At 38.4% G+C, this 21187-nt stretch overlaps 2 protein-coding genes across 4 annotated transcripts in view; both read right to left on the bottom strand.

Moving 5' to 3' along the window:
* LOC124167856 (rho guanine nucleotide exchange factor 7) overlaps nt 1–8362 on the bottom strand; it is a 67461-nt gene extending 59099 nt beyond the window's left edge. The window contains exons 1-4 of one of the 3 annotated variants that reach the window (XM_046545905.1): nt 8196–8362; nt 7445–7518; nt 4368–4506; nt 3361–3556 (exon numbers count right to left, since the gene is read on the bottom strand). In XM_046545905.1, the coding sequence (XP_046401861.1) occupies nt 3361–3556; nt 4368–4506; nt 7445–7513 (404 nt within the window). In that variant the 5' untranslated portion in view covers nt 7514–7518; nt 8196–8362. Of the gene's footprint in view, nt 1–3360; nt 3557–4367; nt 4507–7444; nt 7519–7727; nt 7828–8195 lie in introns of those variants that run through there. The other 2 variants (XM_046545907.1, XM_046545904.1) reach the window with 2 other exon arrangements.
* Nucleotides 8363–15048: 6686 nt separating this feature from the next.
* LOC124167692 (flocculation protein FLO11) overlaps nt 15049–21187 on the bottom strand; it is a 738729-nt gene continuing 732590 nt past the window's right edge. Inside the window, exon 6 of the mRNA XM_046545680.1 lies at nt 15049–20546. Coding sequence (XP_046401636.1) covers nt 18789–20546 — 1758 coding nt within the window. The 3' untranslated portion in view covers nt 15049–18788. The remainder of the gene's footprint in view (nt 20547–21187) is intronic.

The following is a 21187-nucleotide window of genomic DNA, read 5'->3' as shown; positions in this document are numbered from 1 at the left end:
TCAAGAATAGAATAGAAAAACAGCACCACCTCAAAATTTATACACCACTACACGCGTTTCAACTCACAATTAATGTGCAATGCGTGGCAAATATATTTTATGGAAAGGTACCACAGTTTTTCTGTTATGGATACCTTCCACTACATGAAGCCTGAATCTGTCAAATATATCAAGAAGTTGAAGGTTTTTTTTTTTAATTTTCCTGGCCCATTTAAATCACCTGTAGAATTCTAATGTGGTGAAAAAAGGAGATAAGGAAAAGACTGATTAAATAAGAAAGTAAAACTATGATAAGGTTATCAAACATTGGTATTAGTGATGGCTCGATTTGAAAATTTTAACGATTCCGATCCCGATTCTGACATTTCGATTTCGATTCTACCGATACAGATTCCATCGATTCTGACACCATAGGCTCCAAGAAAAATATTAGTTTGATTCCAGGCAACAAGACAACCACTTAAAAAATTATTACTCAGTGAAAGAATCAGTTGGGAAAAGCATCTTTCATATCATCACTATGTAATTAAAATATAATAGCTAACTTTCAAAACAGAACATACCCAAAAAGTGATGTTACCTCAACGGTATTACTTTAGAATATTAGCACTCATGTTTATATTTAAAATAAAAGTATCTCCTTTAATATCTATCTTTTATTGTAAATATATCATCATTATCAATGATGTCTCACAAATTTAATCTCCTTTTACAGATTTTAAATTGATTGTTTGAGGCGTAACTGGGTGAAAGCGATTTTAAATTTTAGATTTTTTTAGTTTTTAAATTTTTGCTCAGAAAGCAAAGCATCTTCACTCTGTCCGGATCAAGCCTGTTGCGTTTTAACAGAGCTATAGCAGAAGAAAAACCTTTTGAGTCCACCTTTGCAGAGGGGTCCAAATTGCTTAAAGGCACTTAGGTAAAAACGATGTCTCAGACAACTTAAGCTCCTACATTGCTTTAATTATATCCACTGAACCCTGGGAATTTTGCTTTTGTAGTAATTTCTGTAATTCTCTCAACCCCAACATCAACTTCTCTGTCTCCATTGACGCAAGGCAATGAATTTTTTGTCTTTACCTCAGGGTTCACTTTTGTCGTGGGAACTTCTTGGGGATCAAAAACTGAGATCTTTTCAAATACCTATCTTTATGCTTAGGTCTTCTACCATAAGAGAACTAAGTTTGGTTGATGCCTTTTTAGCCATCTGCATAGGTATTGTCTTTACAGCAGCTGCTTTAGAGGTTATCATGTTTTGCAAAAGTAATAAGTGGTTTTATTGAAAAAAAAGCACTCATATAAATATTCTGGAGACTCACTTATAACTTCCTTAAATCTTTCGAGACGGTGGAATTATCTCCTTAGCATGAATTGAGGACTGAGCTCCATGAGACTCTTTGGTTCCCTCTGTATGGAGCATTTATGTTGGACATTTATTAAGAAAGGTCTTGCGGATAATCACACACTCTCAACACCATTCTTTTTCGATCCTTCCTAGTGGGGACTTCGCATTATCTTGGACTCCGAGGGCAGTTGGTCTCCCTCCTTTAGCGGTTTATAACCCTACCAGCGGCATTGGTTCGCTGTAAACTCATGCTTTGTTTACATGAATTAGCTATATGGATGATTGTTGCTTGCACGTTAATTGCAGACTTCCAATTGAATTCCTAGTTTAGTTCTAAGAATTTTCAAATTTTGAACGAAGCTCTATCATCAGTATTATCTGATTTAATGCATTAACAATTTGCATGTTGCATATTATCAGATTTAATGCATTAACAATTTGCATGTTGATTTTTATACTGAAATAAAGATATTAGTAAATAGTTATGGTAGAATTTTGTTTGAATATTTTAACCCTGCTCATAAGATAGAGAATTCAATTCTTAGTCTATATTTTTTGAGAAAGGAACATACATTTATTTAGCAAACTAACCGAATGAACAATTTTATGTCTGCGGTCCCTTACCACAAAGAGGGGTAATATAAGACGAGGGGTCCGGGTATCTGCTCCCAGATTTCGAGAGTATGGCCTAAGTCCTGCTAGTTACGTCCCGAAACTAAGACTTCGTTAATGAGCGACCATCATAAAAGGGGGAGAGAAAGGAAATGTATATTTTCAGCATTCGTTCTCCTGTGTAGAAAAATCTCCGTCGAAAATTTTCGGCTTTCGTCTCACGGATCAAGAAACGTCCTGCCGCATATTTTCGTTGTTAGTAGGGAAAGGGTAAACTCTCTATAGAATGTGTGTGCATTAGGATAGTTTGCAGCCTCCAGTAATTTGAGTGAGTCAACCAGCAGATTCCCATGGCATTTTGGCTACTTTTTAGACATTGTGTGAACACGGTTTGGACGTCCTGCTGACAAACAAGTCACCTTATTTCCTCGAATGTGTTTCTTTGTGGAAATAATGAATTGTTTTCCCTGCATGGGCTGCTTTCCGATGCGACAAATTTCCGTGGGCCGCTGTTTACGGCACAGCACAGTGAAATCCAGAATGTCTCTGAAATCTGCCTCAATGTAGCTCCGTGTGTATTTCACAGAATAGACGGCGCACAGCCACTTTTTGCCGCTTTCAGACGAGCTGGCTTTGCTCCAGCCGTCATCAACGGCACGGCACATTGCTTTCAAATAACCATTGGTCTCAATGGATGTCCTCAAACGAGTCGAATCATGCAGTTGACGGCACGGCATTGCTGACGGTCAGCAAGGCACCCATTTCAATACGGCCCGGCGGTGTGTCTATGGCATGAAATACACACAGTGCTACCTTGAGGCTACTTTCAGACGCAACGACTTTTCGCTGGCCACCGTTCTTGGCACGGCACCATGAAATGCAGGCCGCTTTCAAACGAGACATCTCTCTGGATTTCACGGTGCTGTACATAAACGGCGGCCCGCGGAAATTCCTTGCGTCGGAAAGCGGCCAATGCAGTGAAAAATTTACGGCCTAAATACACACCTCGAAAAACAATTTCATGGGAGAAGCATGAGCAGAAGAAAAAAATGATGAAAATCACGTCTGAGTAGGTGAATATCGCCCATGAATTGGAGAAAATCGGTACTAACACGAAATTCACGTATTCACGGGAAAACCCCGGAATTTGCACTAAAATTCGCATTATCCCATATTTGCGACTTTTGCATGTCCCTAGTCATGATACATCACGAGATATTATCAACTTGGTGTCATCAGATGATACCTTAATACACTAAATTATGACATTTCCCAAGGAGAGGTCAACATTTTTTGTAAAAAAAACATATAAAACACACATTTTCGACTAACCAGTAAATTTGATGTATTCCATGGGTTATAGTGGCTTATAAAAATTCTACCAATCATGATCTAATACTCACAACTGGGATTTCTGCAAGGGATTGAGATATGTATTTAGGAGGGTGTTCAGCTCAGTGACATGGACTCGCTCAGACTCCACCATGTCGGTGAGCACAACAAGGCGATACGCCCTCTGGGCTGCCACTCCCTGCATTGGCGATGCCGGGGAAATGGGTGATGCCCCTCCTCCTTTTGAACCAGCCAAAAGACCATCGCCTGCAACCAAGGAATAAGGAATAAAAATGACAATATTTCAAGTTTTGGTACATTTGGTGCAAAGGCTAAGTATTCGGTGGGAACTTCTAGTGAAATTAAAAAAAAAAAACATCGTATGCATTTTACAGAGAGAGTAAGTGCCCACAATTAATGCTACAGCATTTATTTCACTATTAACAGTAACATTATGAATTCAGAAAGTTATAAACTTAAAAAAAAAAAAAAAAAAATATGCCTGCTCACGATAACCCTCATTGCTGGTGATATCATTTCATGCTATTATTTCTAACTTTTTGTAATTTTGGGAAGAATTACGACTTCTAAGGCAGAAATTCAGAAGAAAACTGAATTATAACATTTTGCAGTTGTAACTTTCGGACACAGTCAAGTGTGATTCAGCAGTTACTAGGTGTATTTAAGTATACCGGGACTATCCACGGTGATAACTTTTACGGAGTCACCCGCAATGCACAAATAGTGCAAAAAATCCACAGAGGAAAAATCATTCGCCTTGACCGGGATTCGAACCCTGATCCCTCGATTTCCGGCCGAGTGCTTTACCCAGTTAAGCTACCGAGGCGTCATTCTCCCCTGTGGAAATTTGTAGACTATAGCGGACAAGGTGGTATGGACTGCCGAGCATATTATGCGGCTAGCAGTCCAGGTCGTGCGCATGGCGCCACAGCCCGAGAGAAAAGTTACTAGGTGATATACTAGGTGACTATAATAGTTACTAGGCGATTGTTGTAATTATGGGGACTGGTGGATATGTAAGAGGTTACGTACAGTATGGAAAGAAAAAAACCCTCACCTTGTGGAACTGGAACTTGTTTGTACTCCTGGACATAATTTGCTGGGAACCAGCCAGTCTTTCCTTCAAGCGTCCCCTCCCACCATCCTCCTTCCTCCTTTTGTGTGATGGTGATGATATCTCCTTTCCGAAAACATAACTGAAAGGACAGTCAACTTAATGTAACGCACACTTTTACAGTATATTGCATTAAAATATGAGACAGGAATAAAAAGATCAAGAGAAATGTGTGGTATGAAGGTGAAATGAGGGGAGCAGTCAAAATTTGGGTGAAATGGTTGACTCTTCATCAAAGGGTCCCAGCACAAATGTTAAAAACGGAGGAATTCAATTTATAAGAGCATCAGCGATGCACCAGACAATGTATGGAAGTGGATGTAATTTTATTCATAGAGATATTTTTCAAAATTAGCATTCATAAACCACAAGAATTTATCATTGATATGATATGCAAATCATATCACTGCCCCATGCTGTTTTCTATCCCGCAACACTTGAATATTGATTGAGCTTCAGCAATGACAGGGATAGTCAAATAAAAGAAAATTCATTATTAACTGAATTCGGCAAATTTTACACAACCTCTTGAGACAATCAAGGTGCCTTTCTCATCCTCAGTTATGTAAGAAGAGACTTCAGGTTGCGATGCAAAAGATAGCTCAAAATTATAAAAGGTAAATAAATCTATGAAATATTTTTATTATTCTGTTATTGTGAGTCCTCTGTAATTGGCCTCGTGCTGTTTTTGGACTGGATCAAATAAATAAATAAATATTTTTTTTGCTTTCTTCAAAGTGTGAGGTGGCCCAGCCCTACCTGGAACGTCTGAAATTCACAAACCTACGTTTAAGTTATATGTAATAGTAATTTGACCATTTGTATAGGTAGAGTCTTGTATTAGCTCTTGCGTTAAGATGATCATTAGTTGTAAATTTTTATGACATTGGGCAGTTATACTCCAGATCCATTGGAGTTTCTCTCTACCTAGAATGGGCATGGGTCATTTTGCATCTTAATACTTTTTATCCTCTATTGCCTCAAATAATAGTAAAGTAAATAATGTAAATAATAATAATAAAAGTAAAATAGCCTCTAATAACAATAAAGTAAGATATAATCTCACCAATCCAAACCAACTGAGGAGTTGAAGCACTGAGCATCGACAATTAACAAATTAAAACTACTTTTCTTCCTCCAAAAATACACAAATAAAGCCTTTTAGCGGCTATGTGCAGAAGACAATCGAGATACAGGGAGAAAAATTAGCCATTAGAGGGTAAAAAGTATTAAGGAGCAAAATGACCTATGCCCATTCCAGGTAGAGAGAAACTCCAATGGTTCTGGAGTATAACTGCCCAATGTCGTAAAAATATACAACTAATGATGTAAAAATATATGATGATAATCTTAACTCAAGTAACTTAAAAAATAATGATCATCTTAACTAAAGACCTAATACAAGACTCTACCTATACAATTGGTCAAATGAAACCTATTCCAGAGAGTAATACTTCTTTCATGAAGATTTTAATTCATAGAAAGTTCCCAGATTAAAAAAATAATAAATTTAACGCAAAGTCATGCCTAATGCAGAAGTTGAACAACCACACTTCAAAAAGGCAAAAAATACCTCTCCAAAATTATTCACAAAGTAGGCAGTATAAATCTGGTAGATGTAGAACAGGTTCAAAACTGGCCAAGGTCAAATTCACTACAAAAGTTACTTCAGCAAAGCATGTATACACCCAAGGTAATGATTAACTTAGAAGAGAAATGGACAGGCAATGCACTTGAACGAGAGCACAATTCTTTATTGACTTAGTTATTTTGATTATTATGCTAATTAAAATGTGATTACCGTTACACTATACTTTAAAGCTACTTATAGACTATGGCTGCTATTCTGGATCAGTCTCAGCGGGTCACAATTTATTGCCTGATGGCCTTTCAGAATGGTGACCAAGCTACTGAAAATCTTGAGAACTATGACTTATGACTCCTCAAGAATTATGACAATCGACTATGTATCGACTTCTTATTGAATTCAGAATAAAAAATTTTGGTTGTTCATAATAACCCTAAAGACTACAAGTTTTTCGCTATCTCTTTCTGAATAGCAGTCTAAGACAGCATGATACAAAAATTATCCATCACTATGATAATAATAAACAAATGTTTATCTACCTCAATTCACTAAACATACAGAGAAAAGTTGATGAATATGAGGTTACTCACATCCGATTTCTACTATTTATCTAGAATGAAATATGCAACCACCATTGCCGTTACAGGATTGGTACACCCTTTGTTACTAAAGCAGATATTCCCAAGTGACCAATTAATTTCAAGACATTTGAAATGAATATCAACAAAAACTTAGGATAACAATGAATGGAGGTGAGGAATGTAACCCATTGGCCATTGATCATCTGAAGAGATAGGAATTACTAAGGATTCATGAATGGCATTTTTCAGAGTAAACAGCCACCATGCATTTAAGCAAAAATATAAAACATAAAAGAGAATCAATGGATTGAAAGTCACTTTTTAAGTTCAAACTCATAGGTAGTGGAAAATTGCATCTGTTACTGCCAGGAGTAAATGTTAATTATGATTGAAACACTTTCCAGATTCGCAGGGGGAAATCATGCAATTCCCTATTTGAATAAAGAAGGCATATATTTTGAGATGGGTTTCTATTTTCATTAGCACTAAATTTAACATATTTTCACAGCACTTGTGGCCTTATAGATCGGGATTTTTAACTTAACAATCAATCGCACATGAACATCCATACCCTGGATAGGTGCAACCTACCCAGGCGGGACTCGAACCCGCGACCTCTAGGGTGGCAGGCATGGGCCCCGCCGTCACCGAGGCCGGCAACGAATCCCCAGTCCACACGAAGCCGGACAAAATGGTCCCAATAAGTGACAATTCAAGGTCAACTACATATAGCTCGAAGAAATTTCGAGTCAGTGCAGTAGGAGACTTAAATTCATACGATGAATATCAATATTGACCGCTTTCCAAAAATTTGGTGAACCAATTGGGCTCTCTAACCATACAATACTAACCTCGTCATTATTTTTTCCTTTAAAAGAATATATTGCCTGGACAAGGTACGGGCCTCCTTCCATTGTCATTTTACCTACAAAAAGTTACAAATAATGAGGATAACTTAAAAATTTGAGGAAATACCTTATTAATAGGAGTGAATGTCAATCGAGTCATTAATATAAAATCAAACTGCGAAAAATAAATTACATACAAAAATGGGGCTACACAAACAAATAAGTGGATAAATAAGTTTAACTCTTATATTAATTAATCCCTAGACAATTTGATTACTATAAACACCATGATATTGGGTAGACGGGCACATGGAGTATTGTGAACTAAAACAACTACGGAAGCTAACACACAACAAGCATGATTTCCAGTTGTTCGAGGTTAGTTAAGATGTGAAGCTAATCATAGGAGGAGAGCAATAGCTGAGATGATGACGGAATACTTTGAAGCAACAGGAACATGTTGCTTCACGACAGCATTGTCATCAAGATGTCAATTCCATGGCTAAACAGCATAAGCTTTAATTAAAGTATAGACGGCAAATAACAAACATGTTGCGTAAAAAACAATTTGAATTCAGTTGAAACAGCGATAACAAGATACAAAAAAAACTGAACGAAAGCCATACCAAATAAATTTCAAAATTAATATTAGTCGTGGGGTCTATTAATAAATCTCTTACAAGTTACTAAATAAAAACTACACAGACTTCAAAATGTGAAGATTTAGAACAATTTAGTATGATTTGCCACTTACATTTCAATCCGTGGACAGAGGGGAATTTGAGCGTTCCATAACACAGTCAATATGCATAGCAGAACCGTGACCCTACCAATATAGAACTAGGATGAAAACTTTTGCGCTTAATTTAGTCGACCCCATTTTGGACTTGGGCGATTTCTGAGTAGGCGATCGCGATAGCGCGATAATAGCGATAGCAATCGCGAGGAATCGATATTAGAATTCAATCGTCTCGTTCCATGGCTTGGAAAAATGTCCTGAATTATTTGTGATTATTTATGTTATTGGGCATGGTTATTGGTTCAGTGTTTTTTGCGATAATTTTGGGATGGTGTGATTAATGTACTTCGTTGAAAGAGGCGGCAACCATGAGGGGGATTAGCTTTCAAAACATGAGAATTCTGAAGGGGTATGTGACTTCTAAAGATAATAATGCATGAGATTCTAAGAGCGAAGGACTCGCTTGTTATCCCGAGGAGGGAAACTGTGTACAGGCTCCCCAATTAGCCTCATACTCAATTCTCCTGTCAGATAATCTTTTCATATACGTGTTTGTTCTTTTTCACGTCCTTATTCATCTAACCTATGTATTTATATTTCTTTCTTGCTGCCACTTTCCCCTTGATGATTGTCTTCATCAGGCTCCAGAGCCGATTAGGTTTCTTTTTCTCCTTACCAAGGTTTGCACGGAGCTTCCTCTTCTTCTCTTCTGAGGACTTCCTCTTTATTCTTCTGTAGTACCACTTGTCGAAAGTCTCTGCCCCTGATTTCTCCCCACTACTGTCATTGCCCTTGTCTTATTCCTAAGAGAAGCATACTCCAAATTAAGTTCTGATAAATTGTTTACTTACTTCTTTGCTTAAATTTCCCGCTGTAAGTAGATCTTTATTTTGGTGCAATGCTCTCTCCGCTTGGGCTGTTCTGCTGATATTTGTTTTTGCTTCTCCCATCGCCTGCTATCCTGCTTCCCACATAACAGAATTCATCAACCTCTACCAGTTTTTGTTTCCCTATTTTAATGAAAGCCTTAGCAACTTAGTTTTCTTGGTGCTTTTTTTCTGCTGATATCTACCTTTTACTCATATTTATCTAGAAACCTTCTTCAAATCCTTCTATGAATGCTTTGTCATCGACAGATCATAACATGCAAATTTTTCACCATAGAAATTCACTCTTGACACATTTTCTTTTATTTCATTCATGGCTTTCCCGATGTAAAAATTGAAAATTACGGGTGACAAAGAACTTGTCTCACTCCTTTACTAATTCCTGCGTCTTCACAGATGGGTCCTGGTTCTATCTTTGCTACTTTGTTTTTTGTATTAATTGTGGATTCTTCTGTCATTGTAAAGAGATCATATTTCTTTCAGGATTCTAAGCATTGAATTCCAATCCATGTTGTCAAACGCTTTCCCTAAGTCCACAAATGCAACCAACTTGGACCTGTTCTTTTTCATGCTCTTTTCTAGAGCAGCCTAAAAGGCAATATTGCTTCTCTTGTGCCTTTGCTTTTATTGAATCCGAATTTGTTCTCCCCCAAGTACTCTTCTGTATACGATCTTTGTCAATATCTTGAATGCATATTTTGTCTGGCTTATGATCATAAAATTTTCCCAGATTTCCACTCTTTTTCCCATAGGTACTGGGATTCTGATCTTCCTCACAAAATCCTGGTATTTCACTGTTTGAATACATTTCATTTATGCAGGGACGCCGACTAACGAAAAATATTGGGGGGGGGGGCCCAACCAGGGATCTAGGCCCGGGAAATTTTATAAGTGGTGAATTTTAAGTTTTTTAAGCATTTTAGAAGAGTCATATGATCAACATTAGAACCCTGATAACTCGAATCTCGATATCTGGACACTCCGGGGAAAATCGACAAGCCTGACACATAATTTCCTCGCACTCATAACGAATTTTTGAGGGGGCTCGGGCCCCCTCAAGCCCCATGGAGTCGGCGCCACTGCATTTATGATATTGTGCTCCTGGTTTCAGGTCTTTCCTCCTGCATTTTTGATCAGTTCTGCTGCAGTATCGTCCGTGTGTATCTTCTTTGGATGAGATTTTTTCACAATATGTTTGCAACCTCTTGCCTGTGATAGGTGCAGAATTCAATTTACCTTTCTCTTTTATTTTGGTTACCTAATCCATATCTTTCAGTTATTTTTCTGTCTTGATCTTCCAATCAATCAGAATTACAAGATTTTCCTCTCCTCTTACCTGATTGGTTACTTCCATGCTATCTTAATAAATGTCCTCTACATCTTAATCTTGTTAATTTTATGCAGGTGTGTAGAACTGCACTATTACCGTAGCTACGGGTTTGGTTTCCATCTTCAACAATACATACTATCCTTTCATTTAACTTCAGGAAGTTTTTCACACGCATCCTGACGCTCCTTCTAAGCATCATCTCTACTTCAGCAAAATCATTTAGCGATCCTGTGTGTAGCATTGTATAGCTTCCACTCCAAAAGTCTCCTTGAGGCATTTCATTTCACTGATTCCTAATATTGACAGGTTCATTGTATGCATTTCCACCTTCAAGTTCTTTAGCCTCCTGCAGATGCAAAGCAATATAACATTCCATGTCCCTATCCGTAACATTCTATCACATCTTACTGATGCACCATCAAGAGTAGTTCCTGCCCGGAGATCTGAATGGGGGACTACTTTCTGTAAAAAAAAGCAAGACATCCGAGTTTGAGGAGCTCTAGGGTACAAACGAAGCAATCAATTTCAATGCAATAAGTAGTAAATGATGGAGAATTTATTTCTATGCTTGATCATTTACTACAAACATTTTTGGCTCCAAAGTATTTTATGTACTTACGTTTTTCTAAAGAAAGTAGCCATTTTTTTGCACGTAAAATCAAGTTGCCCAACTTTGCACACTTGGTATTCCCAAAGATTTCATTCCAATAACCTGAAATTTTTTATATAAGAAAGCCATATCTATTATAAAAAGTTTGTAGAAAACATTGTTTATGCCACTAAAATTGATGGATTTGTTATAAACAATGCAAATCTTTGCTAACTTTGAAACCAATGGGTGAATAGGAAATGGATTGGTACTGTTGGGGCTGAAAATTTTTTGTAGTTAATGATCCAATGTGGAAATAATTTCTCTATCGTTCGCCTTTTGTTGAATAGAAGTTGATTGCTTAGTTTAGACCCTAGAGCTCCTCAAATTCAGGTGTCTTGCTTTCTTTACAGACTGTAGTTCACCTTGGGAATATTTTACTTGAGAGAATTCCATCATGTATACATAAATGAGTGGAGTAGCTGTAACTCCTTGGAATATTAATGTAATAATGTCTTTTATTTGCCCAATGATTTGCTAAAAGCAAATTTGGTGTTTTATCGTTGCCTTCCACATTGCAGTTTCAGTATACATATAATGTGTCTGAGGTCTAATACATATGCTTTTATGTACTTGTGGCTTTTCGATATTTTCTAATTATGTATTTTTAAACATAGCTTTTTCAACTGGTGAAATAAAAACTCTCATTAAATTGCCACCTAAACGTTTGTCATCTTTTCAAATTTTCCAAAAATTATGGAGGGTGGCCCCACTCCCCCCTCATCTGCTGCTGGCTAGTTTTAATATTTTACACTGGCTGAAGACTGATATCAGGCATGCCAGCATTTCCGTCAGTGGTTGGTAGGTGTGTAGTAGGAGTGTAATACCCAAGGTGATTGACAAGAGAAGTGAGCCAGTAACTCTCATCCCCCTCTTCCTTTTTGGGGTTATGGCCTCCATATTTCGCTATTTACCTATAACTGAAAATTAGGCAATCATTCAGGAAATGGAAAAATTTCTTGGTGTTCTTGTTTTTAGACTCTGTTGGAATTGGAAATAAAAATAAACCATTGAATGAGGCTATACCTGGTTATCAGGCAAGTTAAAACGAAAGAAGATTTGTATCTTCATCTTCTTAATTTCTCTTCATTGCCCCGAAAACAGCTCATTTAAGGCCTTTTACATCGGGGGCAATAATGTTTAACAACGACTATCACACACAACCATGCCCTGAGTAGGGACAGAGAGAATGAAGGCCCAAAGGGGGTTCTTAGAAGGTTACAACGCACCGGGGCCGGGACCCAATAAGACAACTGATACGCCCGTGCACCCGGGGAGGGGAGTGGAATGGGAAGGAACAAGGATAGAGGTGCCGCCGTGATAGGAGCCTGACGACGTCTCCAGGGTGAGGATAGGAATGGAAGGGTGGGATAGGGAATACCCTCGCCACTATGAAAGCAACCAGGGCCCACTATTAGCGAAACCATAATTTATTGTGCCAACGATTTTGAAAGATTTTTCTATAAGAGAGAAAAATCCAAAGATCAAATCGTTGGATCCTGAGTAGGGACAACCTACCCAGGTGTGACTCAAACCCGCTACTTTTGGTTTGGCAGGTGAGGACTTTACTGTGCCATCACCGAGGGTGGCAAATAAGGCCGGAATTTGTATGATTTAACTCTTTCCTGGTGAATAGAATGAATGAACTTCTCTCACGTTTGTATGCGGGTAATAAAATCTTAGGCAGCCAACATTTCAGGTTCTGTGTAATATTTCTAACCCTGCCAGATGAACGGCGGTGAAATATACAAGAATTGCCATGAGAAAAAGATTCCCCTGGACCGGGAATCAAACCACGGACCTTTGGCTTTCCGGGCCAATGTGCAGACCACTACGCTATCCAGGTTCTTTAATTCTCATGGCAATTATACCGAGGCTCATGGTACTAGGTGTTAGGCCCTCGCAGTCCACCAATGATGGCAACGTGAGGGAGAAAGGACTTCCAAGAAGCCACAACGGGTTGAGAGCCTCAAACCTGTGCTAAAGCTGCGCAAAGTGGTATGTGTTATATTTCTAACCCTGCCACGTGAAGGGCGGTGAAATATACAAGAATTGCCAATAGAAAAAATTCCCCTGGACCGGGAATCAAACTGCGGACCTTTGGCTTTCCGGGCCAATGTGCAGACCACTACGCTATCCAGGTTCTTTAATTTCCATGGCATTTTCCCATGGCCATAGAATTTTTTCTCATGGCAATTCATGTATATTTTGGGTTCTGTCTCGCTACCCATTCTCAAGGCTACTTCTGGTAACGAGACGAACCCCGAAACATCAGCTACCTTAGATTTTATTACCCGTGCACAAACCCGAGAGAAGTCTATTCAATGGAAGATTTTTATCATTTTCAGAAACATATAATACTATCATTTTAGAAACCCTTTGGTGCCATCAGACCATTTTCCCTTTGAAGCCAACAAAACTCCACAGAGAGAGAAGGTGCCTTTGTAGTTTAAGTGGTAGAATGCATGGGGCAAATTTAGGAGACCCGGATTTTAATTCCAACCAAGGCAAGAGTGCTTCATTGAATGTTTGCATTTCGACGAGCAATAGGGTAATTTCCTTCATCAAAGAAAACGAAATGCATTGATTGCGATTCCTTACCCACCATTAGTGTATTCATGATATACAAATTATTTGGTTTTAGAAAGCCCATTTTAGAGGAATGGCATTGGTCAATTTTATTCTCATTTGAAAAAGGCCAGATTGGCGCCCATGCGATGCCACTTCACGTGACGTCACAAGGACCTAGTTTCTATACGAGGAGATAGGAGTTTTACATTGTCTGAGATTACAAATGCATACATGAGGCACAGAGCTCTAGGAAACATGTCTTAATAATCACCCATTAAAATTACCTAAGTTCGGAAAGTTTCCTTCGTTTGGTAGGGTATTAATAATCCTTATTTAAGCCAAGCGCTACGTGCTAGCAGGGTACTCTGCTACCTGCTATCCGCCTGCATCATATCAGCACTCAAAGCCTCGCCCCAAGGTCATCTCACACGGCGGCAGTGGAAACCAGAAATACATCGCACAGAATTTTCCCAGCATTCCCACTTAGCCGTCGCATTTTCGCGTGCTTGAAAATTTTCACTTTTCGTTTAATTGCAAAAAATAAATATCTTCATTTAAAAATCTAAGGGGGTGAAATGCATACTTCGATTTAGGCCAGAAATATGTAATAGGAAACCACCCTATTATGGGTGAATCCTTAGGGAAATGATGCTGTCTGGTTCACGGTCATTCCATGAATAATGTCTATGTCCTATAGCATTCTCCCAATTTTATGCCATGTTTTACCACTTGAACTGCTATGGTATGATATGTAAAGAATAGCTGTAGATGATTACATATCTTCAGTGGATTTTTGACTCTTCATCGTGTACTTGTTGGTGACTCTGTGAGGGTATGCCTCTGGCTAGTCTCTGGTATTTTCATGAAAAACCTTTTGGTTGTTTCCACACACCTAAAAAACTGATGCTCGATGCAATGTCATGAAACTTTGGCTCAACATCAGGCCAACACTGGTGCTGGTCTCTCCACCTAAATCAGTCAGTGAAGCCTTCTATTTGATGAACTCAACTAATCCAATGCCCATGGTGGCTCTTTTTGTTAGTTGTTTTAAAATCATACTTTCACACACATACCAATGTTTTCAGTGCTGGTGGAGAGGATTTTTGAAATGAAATTGATTCTTCGTGTTATGGAGATAATATGAATTACCATTACTTTATGATTGCTTTGAGTGAATCTTCAAGCGCATTTTAAGAGTGCATTAGAAATTCAACATAGTGATATTTTAGGGTTTACCTTCAAGGAAGAAGTGGAAAGTATATCATTAACACCATAATAAGGTATTGGTAACTCTTAGGGACTTAATAATTCTCTAATTATACAAATTTTGTACCAGTGCAATCACAGTTTTCAGTGTAACCCTTGTCGCCGTCTTTTCTTTGTTGGCTATGTATTATATAGTTCGTGGTATGAATAAATTTACAAACATGATTGTATCCATACACTGCTGTGTACATTTATTTTATGTGCAAAGTTTTACATTAAACATTAAGTGTCTACAAAAGTTAAGAAAACATTCCTTAAGAACAAGTGATCTTAATTTTTTTCCTATTAGGGAACATAAGCAAATAATATTACCTGTTTCAATATAACTAAACTGCAAGAATAGAAATACCTGAAACATCTCTCCTGGAATTAATAAAAAAAAGCAAGTAGATACATTTCTGTGCAAAAATACTTGAATATTTTCCCATATCATTCAGTCAAACAATCAGCAGACAATACAGGAAGGCATTCAGATAGCATCAGAGTAGTGCATATTATTTTATTCTTGAGATAAACAAGGCACTGCCTAAAGAGCAGCAAGAGGAAGGCTTAGTGCTTAGTAATCACTAAGAGTGATATATATGTGCTTGTTACTGTAATGATTGTGCTTAGACACTGTATGCATGCAGTTTTTAGAAAACTCATGATTTTTATTAAGTCCATTCACTTTAAAAACACACATTCAGGTTTTTCAACATTGTGCTTGTGTATCTGCAACTTCACAATATGCAATTGTTGAGGGATAAATGATTTCACACTTTCTTAAATACTATTTAATGTTATGTACATAGAGGGAGAATCCTAAAAATGTTTTTATCAATTTTTAATAGGCTCATACAAATGAAATCAAATAAACAAATCCTTAGTGCAACTGAAGTTTTTAGATAAAGTTCTCTTAAGGTAGCAAAAAAATTAAAGAAGTTAATGAAAACACTGAGTATTAATTGTTTATTTCAAATCTCAATACTGTCCATATATGATATACCTATATGTAGGTTTACTACAAAGAAAATATTTAAAAACTAGACTCTTCTTTTTAATGGCACATAGAAGATCATTGCTACCCCTTTTCTAATTGACTAGATGGAAGTTACCTAATTGGTGAAATGGATATGAATAATAAGAGATTGGCTTTTGGTTCCAATCTTAATTTTTAGAAACTTTAGAAATGAACGAAATATTAATGATGGCTTTGAAATCAATGGAAATGATAGCCTGGTTTCTCAGATAAGCTCTGTAAGATGAATATTATTGCACATATGTCACATGTTTCACCAATCCACACTCAGTTAGGTACATACATTTATGAAGATGAAGTTTCCATGCATATAATATATGATAAAAATCACAGCAATAAAAATTATTTCACTTGGTAAGAAAAATCTTACTCAACCTGGAATGTTTTTCATTTACATTGATTGCATTTCCGTTTCACTTGGAACTTCCATAATAAACTCTTTCAGTAACAGAAAGTGGTGGCATTTGAAAGGAGAAATCATACATTTATATGTTCTGAATGTTGAAAAAGTTTATTGGTGTATAGGTAACTTAATGTGTAATGACTCAAATGAAATGCCAGTGATGATTACTATTGAGATTATGACGGCTATGAAATTTACTGGTATCAACATTTAAAGTAACCCATCAAAGGTAATTCCTTATTGGGATATAATTTTACAATCTAGAAGCATATCTGTCAACGTTAAAATTATCCAACTACTGCGTAACGTCTCACAATTTCAGCACAGCATAAAGGAAAAGCTATCATTACTCTCTACCATTTAAAGTTTGTCACTCGCCAAAGGTGATTCCACCAACTTGAATGTGATGCACTCACAATTTTTTTGGAAATGATGGATGAGTACAAGTCTAAAAGTTTTCAGTGATCCGTTTTCTTTCAGTGGCCTCAATACAGTTTTTGCTTTGGGCCACTGACAGTTATTGTCTATTTTTTTAGTAGCAAATAAAATGTAATCCAAAAATGCTGAAGTGAAGACACTGTAACCCTAGTAGCGCCTACCAACCTGTAAGGATCTGTTACCTAAGACAATAAATTTTTCTTAATTTAGTATCTAAAATTTTGTAATTGATGATGAAAGATCGGCGTTGTATCTTAAAAATACTATACATTCGGCTCATGATAACAAAAATGGATAATTTACTAGCAGCTAACTTAAAGATGAAGGAATTTTGATCAATTACTGGAGTTCTAATGTGTTTGTTTTGCTAGCAACATCACTGGTAATTGCTCCAAAGATGGAGTTGCAGGGGATAGAGCAAAAAGAGAAACGCAAAAAGAACTTGAAGCTTTTTTTATTGGAGAGTTAACCTGCTTGGAGGAGTGACGAATCTGGGAAACCATTTTTAAACTCTCTTGGGTATTTCAAATTTTTCCTTTACAACGGTGGCTGAGCCTGATTTCCTGCCTTTTGAAAGAATGATATTTAAAAAATAAATTCATATCTCACATATAATGAATAACTGAATTCTGACTTTGTATGTCATTGCATGAGGTGATTTTGAATATATGTAACACACTGTCCATCATTTGGACAATTAAAGGTCTTGTGATTTATAAGGTAAGTCAATCCTTCCTGTCATTTTTCTACTCCGGTTTTCATGTCCAGGTATTCCACAATATATGCCATTCGTGAATGATCTCAGCAATCACACGTGAATGATCTCAGCAATCACATTTGTATTCTTAGAATGAATATCCCTAAATTCAGCTTTCTAAGACAATTAAAAAAAAACTACTAACAGCCACTTGCAAAGAACTCATATGATAAGAAAACAGTACCATTTTGGAACACGAAGGTCTCCGTGCAATTTGATGCCTAAAAACTTTGCTTTATTTGTTCAGAAAATTAAGTTCAGAGAGTGGGCATTGCCCATGTATGGACATTGCACTGTAGTGGTTCATTCTGATTGTGGTGGTGGCTAAACAATAATTTTTGATTAACAGGAATTGATAATGTATAAACTTTTGATATAAAGCATATTGTTGTAGGAACGAAACAATCAAGAAAGGCAAATTATTGAGGCACATGAGCTACTGTAGTTGCTGCATCAAAGATGCAACTAAGCAAAAATTCAATGAATATTGGACACTCGAGGCTTAGGTTAGTGATTAAAATTTATGCCCATTAGATAAAATAACTCATCATGAATTACTACTATCTAACAGTCATGAAAAAAATTAGGGGAAATCGAGGAATATTTTCAATGAGCTATCTTGCTTGTCTCGGTGAATTAATTTCGAGATTCGAGACACAACAATATGAAAGCATTAAAAACATTAGGGAATATAAAAATATCCAACATTTGAATTTTGCAAAAGAGAATTTTCAAAATATATGCATGGAAATGTTATTTTAAATCAAAATACTGCACCTATTCTAGCCCAACTGAGTACATACTCAAATATAGTTACCAATGAAATAGAACATTAGATCTTCACGAATCCTCTAATGATCATGAGAAAGGTTTGCTAATTTTACTTTCTGTTTAAAGCCAAATTCAAAACATAAATCAGAGAAATTATAATACTCCCATCAGGAAACCATAGAGATTCTTTCCAACTTCCTATCTTTTTAGTGGCATTATCTTGTGGGTTCTCATTGGGTAACAACCATCCACTTTTCTCATTAATTTTGTAAGGTAAAATCATACCTAATGCTGTAATCAATTGATTTGCACTTGGGTCACGATGGCCATTTCTTAAAGTAGAAAAAGGGATTCCTCCTCCTCACACTCTTCTTGGTTTTTGCGTTTAGTAGAAACAACATTTTTTTTTACATATAAGAGGTGCAAAAAAGTTCTCAAAATTTATCTCTTTCTCTTATCTCCCACTTGTCAAAGTGTGGCCATCCACCCTTTCAAAAAAACCAAGTGGCAACTGCAGCTCAACCGAGGACTCGGCTGAGGAAGTAAGTGTAGAAAGAGCGACCTTGTGGCCTCGTCAATTTTCTGCTTCGGTTCGGCCTCGGAGGCGGTGAGGAGAGGTCACTGTCAACTTCATCCCGCTCTTCGAGAAATCTCTCGGACACGGGATCCAAGGTGCCCACTTCGGTCCACTCTCCGTCCAATTCCACGTGCCCCGTTCGAGCATCATTTTTGCTTGCGCTCGTGGCACTGCTTGTACTCTTCTGGTCCACAGTGGTGCCATCTGGCATGGGGACCAGCGTGAGAGTGGATTCTTCCTTGTCCTGGACCTCGGTTGACTGGATCACTTTCTCTTGGCTGCTTTGATATGATACGTCCTTATCCGATCCAATCTTGATCCACTGGAAACCGCTATCATCATCTTGCTTCAAAATTTCATTCTCTGTTTTGTCCTGGGCGTCTTTGAGTGAATCCTTATCATCTGGGTTCTGTATTGTGGGTTCTACCTGATTTGCCAACTCGTCACCAGCCACTGCTGTTATCCTAATATCTCTGGGTGGGGAATTCTTCATGCCGGAAGATGTGTACTCTTTTAAAACCTCCACCCTTGTGTCTGGGATGTAAGGGACTGAGGAAGATTCGGTGGTGAATGTTGGAGATTCTGTTGACTGGGACAGAGCCTCCGTGGAGGGGGACTGACTGGTTGTCGTCTCCGAAGTGGTAGGCGAAGGCAAGAGGGACATGTGTTGCGACTCTGGATTGGAGGATGCAGTCTGTGGAGCTTTGGAAGTCTCTGGAAGGTCCTTCAAAGGTAACATTGAGGCAGTGGTAGGCGATGGAGAGTCGGTCTGCAAAATGGGAGACACTGTCGTTCTCTCTGTGCCTGTAACATGCTGCAAAGTGGAGGCTTGGAAAGTCTCTGGATTCAAGGACTGTGTAGTGGTTGAAGCAGACATCGATGTTGAAGTAGCGTCTTCTAGGTTTGGAGGTGATTTGGGTGTGAAGGAGACAGAGGATGATTTGGTTGGCAAATTTGTTGAGGTTGGGTCTGCTGGTGGGTTTGTGGCCGTGGGCTCAATGTATAGCACGTCAATGCTAATTGACTGTGAGCCTGATTTGGATTGCGGGTCCAAAGACTCGATCTTGACGGGATTATTGGGGGAAACATTCGAGATAGAAAATACTTCATCACCCACAGACTGGGAGTTAGAGGTCTTGGAAAGTTCCTGCCCGATTACTTCCATTGTATCATTCTCCTCTGAGGATGCTGGAGATATCACCACAGTCAGGGAAACAGTCAAGTTGTGCGTAGGAGTTGGTCTTGATGTGGGAAGATGCAGTTCTGGTGACTGTGATGTTGCATTTGCCATTGAAGTGACAAAAGCGGACGAAGACATACTACTGCTTGGTGGTGAAGAAGAGGGGTAGGACACCTCTGATGAAGAAAGAGGGGTTGAGGATATTTCCATGGTGCCGTTGCCAGAGTCGTGATGTTCCGTGGAGGAGGGGGCCGAGTCCACAGGTGATGGAGGTAGGGTTGTCCCGTGTGGATTTGTGGGGACTGGTGAGGGCAGGGGGGCAGATTGCGCCTCCAGAGGCATCACGGAGGGTGAGGAGGCTTGCGTAGTTGTCATGGATGTTCCTGTGAGGTCCCTCCTGTGCCTCGTGGGTGGTGCATGGGTCTGAGGTCTGCCACGCCTCTGCCTCATCCCATGGTCATCCAGGTGCAGCCTCAGATCTTCAGTGCAGGATAATCTCCATCCAAGCTCCTCACCGGTCTAGAAATGAAAGAAGTGCGAAAAGATCACATTTGGCACTGGTTTCCAAGAACCGTGTAACTTTGGCTGTGAGACACACGATTATGGTTTGATTCTTGATCTGGGGCAATTTTTTCCTATGACAATTGAAGCGTTCACATGGGAAAGGCAGCAACAAAAAAAATCGAAATTTCATATTTTAAAGAGAAGGTAGTACATGCACATGCCAATGGCATTGACAGGGTTGAAAGTCAATTGGTACAATATATATCAGTCGCTACAATTGACGAAATTTGTACACTAATATATACTTCACACTGTTGGGAAACCTCTTTCTTTCGTCTCCTGTAACATTCCCATTTAGTGACTTACTACCTTCCCTATGTCAATGCTTCAATTAATGTGGACTATAGTCTGTTCATTTTATCTTTGTGGGTGAGCTGGTGTGGCTGAAGCAAGTGGGGGGAGGGGCAGGAAAGTTTCTCGACACATGACTTTCCCTTGGCCAATCAGCAAACAGCAGGCGTGGCCTCAGTCAGTTACTCTCACACCTCCGTCAAGTTAAAGTCGTGGATCTGCTCATGGTGCAGTGTTGCCAAATGTAACACGTTACCCTTGTATGTCTTTAAGTATGCCTTTCACTAACGGTACCTCTTTCCAGT

The sequence above is a fragment of the Ischnura elegans genome, chromosome 11, assembly GCF_921293095.1.
Source record: "Ischnura elegans chromosome 11, ioIscEleg1.1, whole genome shotgun sequence".
NCBI lineage: Eukaryota > Metazoa > Arthropoda > Insecta > Odonata > Coenagrionidae > Ischnura > Ischnura elegans.
Note: the sequence above shows the minus strand (reverse complement) of the source record. Positions and strands in the feature narration are given on the sequence as shown.